The 6,538-nt window shown below is 48.4% G+C and overlaps 1 protein-coding gene across 1 annotated transcript; it reads right to left on the bottom strand.

The window, feature by feature from the left end:
- Positions 1-1,559: 1,559 nt before the first annotated feature.
- Positions 1,560-6,276, bottom strand: LOC142504980 (uncharacterized). Its single transcript, XM_075617812.1, has 6 exons — positions 5,762-6,276; positions 5,623-5,677; positions 3,715-5,541; positions 2,281-3,627; positions 1,854-2,101; positions 1,560-1,698 (listed from the first exon to the last, which is right to left on the bottom strand). Exons 1-6 carry the CDS (start codon positions 6,274-6,276, stop codon positions 1,560-1,562), a joined length of 4,131 nt encoding a protein of 1,376 aa, XP_075473927.1.
- Between the last annotated feature and the right edge of the window lie 262 nt (positions 6,277-6,538).

The raw sequence follows: 6,538 nt of genomic DNA, 5'->3' as shown, positions 1-6,538 counted from the left end.
CCACCAATGCAAATTTAAATGGCTCAACAAGGGATGAAATTACATTATCCCATAATAGAATACCCGGTTTCCCATCCAAAAAAGAAGGCTCGAGTATCTCCTCCATCGAGTTGAGAACATCGTCAAATCTATTCTTCACCGTACGAGGAGACGGGGGAGCCAAAACATCCTTAAAAGAAACATGAGGTGAAACAGCAATTTTTGAACTTACATTGACCGCAGAAGCACCAGGTTTGACTGCCGAGTTGACCCACTGCACTCGACTAGGAGACTCAACCGAGTTGACTCGGACCTTACCCATCGGAGCACCACCAATGGCCGGCGACGATGCGGTGAACAAGAAACCGGTGTCGGAACTAGCAGAACCGGGCGGGGGAGGGCTGAAATCGGGGAAAACAGTAGCCGAAAAAGGGGAGGAAATCGGAATTTGGGCGTTTCCAATTTCCGGCGAGTTTGATGAAATTGACGGAAGGAATACATTACCCATGACATGAGGAGTGTACGCTGAAGAGGAATTGAAGAACGGAGCCATATCGCTGGAGTAATTGGACGACGAAGAAATCGCAGATGGTGAATAGTGACCTTCAAACGTAGATCTAAAATTCCCGCCGCTAGTGAACGGCGTTGGGGCTCCAACCTAAGGCATTATCATCGTCTGGCCATGAGGATTCCAGATCGGGGTTCCATTTGAAACGAGATTACCGGAGATGGCCGGAATCGGGCAAAGACCAGTGGAGGAGACGATGAACAGTGGAGGCGACTGGTATTTCGAGATTTCCGGCGAAATGGTAGCACAAGACGTCACGGCAAGGGTCGAAAAAGAGAGGGGAGGAGTAAGCGAACCAAGAGGTGGGCAGTCATCGCCGGAAAAAGGAGAAACCGGCGACGTCGAAGAAACGGTCGAAAAAACAGTGTTTTCGATCGGCGATTTGACGGGGCAAACGATCTCCGATTGACCTGAAATTTGAGTATGTTTATCAGCGTGAGGAGGCGGTTCTAATGGTATATTATTCCGGACGGGATCCGGCGGCGGCGGCATGGCGGGGTTTGGACGTGAATAGTGTCAAAATGGGGGTGATTTTGGGAATTTTTATTTTTTTTTTAGAGAATTTTTCCGGTTGGTTTTTCGGTTTAGGGTTTAGGGTTTTTTTTAGGGTTTGGGGTCTGGGGTTTGGGGGTTTTTTTTTTTAATAGAAAGCACCGCCGAAAGCGGGGGGTTAGGCAGACCCCTACCTGTATATATCATCAAAATAGCAATACAAGAGAACACCTTAAGAGAGGGTGATGAAACCAAACCTCTCTAAAGGCTAGTAAGACAAAACATAAAAACAAAGACCTAGGGTGGCAAATACACGAGCCACAAGCTAATCCCTAAGGGAAACGCATAAAACAAAAGAACACCTAAGAACAGCGCTAGAAACATGAAAACAAATCGAAACCTCTGTAAACAGTAATGATCCAGCTCAGAAATAGGTGCAAAAGACCACCGATGGTACCCATCTCTGAGCCGTCTGTCAATGTAAGGCCAAACTGAACAGAGCATCCTAATCCGAGATCGATCAGCAGTACATGATCCCGCAATCAAAATAATAATCAGCTGGAAAATCACTAGACAGAACCAGTCGAAGCACCAAAATAAGACCGCAATCCAGCTCAAACCAGAGAAGCTCCAAGACCCAAGAAGAGAGTGATAACGGCCTGAGCTCATAATATCATAAGTGAAATCATGAATCACATGACGGTGACTTGGAAAAAAGAGACAACCATGAGAGAACATCCAGAGCCACCAATGCACGCATCAAAATATATCATAGAGTAGTCCCGACATGAATGGAGCCCCGGGCCAAAGACACCAAAGATAAAGATCATCCTGAGCCACCACAACACTCGGCAAGTCAAAAGGAAAAGTCGGCGGACAAGGAGAAGCCTGTAGAGAGCGCCCGCCAGAGAACAGGGGTGATACAAAGAGAAGCACCAACAAAGAAGGTGCGGGAACCCACCCAGGTCCAAAGCAGCAAAACACTGAGGATGCAAGTGTCTGAACCCACTCGCACTCAACTAGCAAAACGGGAGAAAAAGCGATCCCCCAAGGATACAGTACCTGCAAAGGGAAAAAAATACATATATATATAGATATAAAAAGAAATGGATCCAAATAAAAGAAGGGGCTGCAAATAGCTAAGAACATCTATATCTGAGGTAGGGAAGCCCGGAGATATCCGAGCGGGTCAGGATGAATATATGGCTGGGTAGGGAAGGACCTAACTCTAAGGTATAAACCCGAAGGGTATGAGCCCTTGCCGCCAACGCATCCGCCACCGAATTTCCCTCCCGGAAAATATGAGATAAATGAGCAGCCCGCTCTCTCAAAAGAACCAGAATCCGAGTGACTGTATGATGAAGATCCCAATGGCACCGACGCGATCGAAGGATCTGAAGAGAAATCTGAGAATCGGTCTCAACCCAAAGGGGAAAAAGACCGAGATCGGAATAGATTAGAAGGCCCCTCCAAACCGCCCAAAGCTCCGCCCGAACATTGGTCCCAACTCCGATAAACTCGCTGAAGGAGAGCACCACCTGGCCAGCAGAATCGCGAACAACACCACCAACAGAGGACTCCCAAGGATTGCCCCTCGAACTCCCATCAACATTCAGCTTAAAGCACCCCGGAGGTGAACAGAGCCACCGAATAATCGCTATCCTATTGGAGCGCTGAAAGCCAACAAAAAAACCCAGCGATCTCCCCGCCTCAGAGACACCAAGCCAATGCTTGGGCTTAACAATGAAAGCAGCCTGAGCGAGACGCAGGTAGGACAAAATTTGAGACTTCACAGTCTCGCCTGAAATATGTAATTGACGGTGCTTCGCATCATTACGGGCCGTCCAGAGAAACCACAAAACAATGAATGGCAGAAACTCCTTGACGTGGCCCCCAGGTGCCCAATGAAGATTTCTCTTCCACACACTGAGAAATAATCTGAGATCCCCAGTGCAGGGTATTTGTACACGAAAGATCGCCCCAAAGAAATGCCAAACAGTACGAGCAATCGGGCCATCAATAAATATGTGTATGAAAGTCTCCGACATATCACAACACTGACATCTAGAAGCCAAATGAAAGCCACGACGCTGGAGCACATCATCCACCGGGAGCCACTGATGCCGAAGCCTCCAAAGGAAGAAAGACATAGTAGGTCGTAACCAACGGCCCGAGCAAGGAGTCAAAATATCAGAAACTGGGTCTCTCAATCGGACAAGCTCCCAAGCAGATCGAAGCGAGAAAGCACCATAAGAACTATGAATCCAAATAGCCATATCAGGCTCACCAAAGGCGATCGGGGTTAGAGTAATCGCCTCAGCAACGGAGGGGGCCACCACAGCACAGAGAAGATCAAAATCCCAAGCCTCCTCAGACAAAAAGTGAGAAACCCTAACATCACGGCCCCCACGGACCTCACACTGGCTGGACAGAGGGGTGTCCCCAAACAAAATGTCATCCCAAAATGAAACATCTCCAAGACCGACGCGCCAGCGAAAACAACTCTCCGCACGAGGGCGGATCCGTAGGAGACGACGCCATGTGGGGGATATATGACACAGAAGAGGAACACAAGCAGGAGCATCCAACTAGAAATATTTCCGTAAAAGGAATCTCGCCCAGAGATAGGAGCCCTGCCGAAATCTGAACCACAACTTAATAGAAAGGCTATCCACCAAATCTTTCAATTTGCGGAAGCCAAGACCACCCTCCAACACTGGAAGGCAAGCCCGAGACCACCTGGCCCAATGCCATTTCTTCTCCAAGGGCCTCGACCCCCAGAGAAAGGCATTAAAGATCAGCTCCAGCTTCTCCATGACAGCAAGCGATGGTTGGACCACCTGAAATAGATAAATCGGCATGGAGAGGAGGACACTACGGATAAGGGTCATGCGGCTACCCGGAGATAGCGTCCGGATCTCCCAACCCTCCAACTTCATACGAACAGCCTGTAAGAGGGGCTCAAAAAGAGAACAGACCCGATTACCCCTAAACAAGGGGACTCCTAGGTACTTGAGGGGCAAGTGACCCTCCGCAAACCTTGTGATGCGCAAAATCTGGGAGCGGAGGTGCGCAGAGCACCTCGGAGGCAAGATCACAGAACTTTTAACAGCATTCACCAGCTGCCTCGAGCAATTCTTATAATGATGCAAAAAGTCCATAAGAAGTTTCAAACCACGGGACCCACCATTGGCGAAAATAATGACATCATCAGCATAAGCCAGGTGGGAAATTAAAATATCACATCCGGAGCGATACCTGAGCGCAGGATGCTGCAGGTAAAGACGTTCAAGGCCTCTCGAGAGATACTCCGCCCCCAATATGAAGAGCAGGGGGGACAAGGGATCGCCCTGTCTGAGGCCTCTAGTGGAACCAAAAAACCCCGAGAGAGAGCCATTAATGTTCACGGAGAAATGGCAGTGAGATATGCAAGCCGAGACCATCTCCACAACCCACTCCGAGAAGCCAAAGTGCCGCAAAACCTCAAAGAGAAAAGGCCACTGGACCCTATCATAGGCCTTGGCCATATCAAACTTCAGAATAACATTACCGCCATGAGTGGGGAGAGTGAGACTGTGAGTGAGCTCCTGGGCAAGGAGAATATTATCAGAAATCAGCCTACCCAGAACAAAACCACTCTGATTCAAAGAAATAAGTCTCTCCACCACAACCCTCAGCCGAGAATACAACAGCTTAGATATGATCTTGTTCGAGACATTACACAGACTGATCGGACGGAAATCCGACCAAGCATGTGCAACCTCGACTTTGGGAATCAGAGTAATCGTAGTGGCGGTAAAACCCGTGGGGAGAGGAGAACCCCGGAAGAAGTCCAGGACAGCATCATAAACATCCTGATGAACAATCTCCCAGCAATTTTGAAGGAACGCGGAGGAGAATCCATCAGGCCCAGCAACACTATCAGGATGAATGGAGAAGACGGTCGCGCGGACCTCCTCCAAAGAAGGGGTCGCAACAATACCATCATTCTCCACAGCAGAAATAATGAAGGGGAACCTCGAAAAATCAGGACAGTCAAGCGCAGAGGGTTCCCTAGTAAGCAAATTCTGGAAAAACGAGGCTCCCGACTGCTGAATCAACTCAGGAGACGTCAGGCAGAACCCATCATGCCATATGCGGAAAATCTTATTCGTCACCCGCTTCTTCTTAACCATGTTGTGAAAGAGTTTTGTATTCCGCTCACCATCCTCTAACCAATGGCAAGCAGCTTTCTGTCTCCAAAAATCCACTTCCATAGCGGTAACACGAGCCAGATCCTCATTGCGATCAGACAGGGAAGTCCAATTCAAATCAGAGGGATCGGCCTCACAAACAGCCTCAGCAGATCGAACAACCCTCTCCGCCTCAGTGATTTTATCGAAAATGTTCCCAAAAACATCCCGATTCCACCACTTGAGGTGATCCTTGAGGCGCTTCATTTTAGCAAAAAGACGATGCAAGCCACTGAGATTACAAGGCAAATTCCAATTAAGCCTCACAGTCTGCAAAAAACCATGATGCCGAAGCCACTTACGCTGAAAGCGAAACGAACTCGGCCCACGGGCAAAAACTGGAGCGGTAACCAAAAGCGGACAGTGGTCAGAAACAGAACGGGCAAGATGTTCAACTCGAATGGAGCTGAAATGATCACCCCAATCAACGGAAACCAAAACCCTGTCCAACCGCTTCCAAATGGTCCTATTCGTCCAAGTGAACGAAGACCCCTCAAAACCAGCATCTACAAGACCAGAATCCAGAATAAAAGTGTTGAACTCATCCATGGGTAGCAACCTACCACCATGTGTGCCCAAACACTCAGAAGCATCCCGAACGACATTAAAATCCCCACCAACAAGCCAAGGACCTTGAACAGGCCTAACAAGAAGCAAGAAATGCCACAGATCCCAACGCTCAATGTAATCACAGCTAGCATAAACAAAAGAACAAAACACAGTTGTGGGTAGAAAAGGAGCAGACACCTTGATGTGAAGAAACTGAGCATGATCAGAGACACATTCAGCCATCACATCAGCAGAAAGAAAAACCCAAATATGACCAGAAAGATTCGAAATGACTTTAGAAAAGCCGAAACGGCGAGTCATGAATCTTCGGTCCAGCTGAACCATCGGCTCCAAAATAGCCAAGATCTTAATCTGATGCGCCTTCACAAGAGCATGAAGCCGCTGTTGGGACTCCGAACTCCGATGTCCCCTAACATTCCAAATGAGGGAATTCATGGAGAACGGTGGGCAGAAGCACCCGGTCTCCGCTTAAACGAATCCCTCAGCTCGTCGTTTTTCCTTTTATTCATGTTTGACATATCAGTGTCCTGAACACCAGAATCAGAATGCCGATCAAACCCCGTGTCAAGGTCATCGGCAGTCATCTGCTCTACAATCCGCTCACAAACAGGAGATCCCTGTTGAGCAACTAGTTCCTCGAGCCGAGAAGAAACATCTGGGGAAGAAGGAAGAGAAGGGATCGAATGGCAGCTGTGAT

This window comes from Primulina tabacum, chromosome 10 (assembly GCF_025594145.1).
Source record: "Primulina tabacum isolate GXHZ01 chromosome 10, ASM2559414v2, whole genome shotgun sequence".
NCBI classification, from domain to species: domain Eukaryota; kingdom Viridiplantae; phylum Streptophyta; class Magnoliopsida; order Lamiales; family Gesneriaceae; genus Primulina; species Primulina tabacum.
Note: the sequence above shows the minus strand (reverse complement) of the source record. Positions and strands in the feature narration are given on the sequence as shown.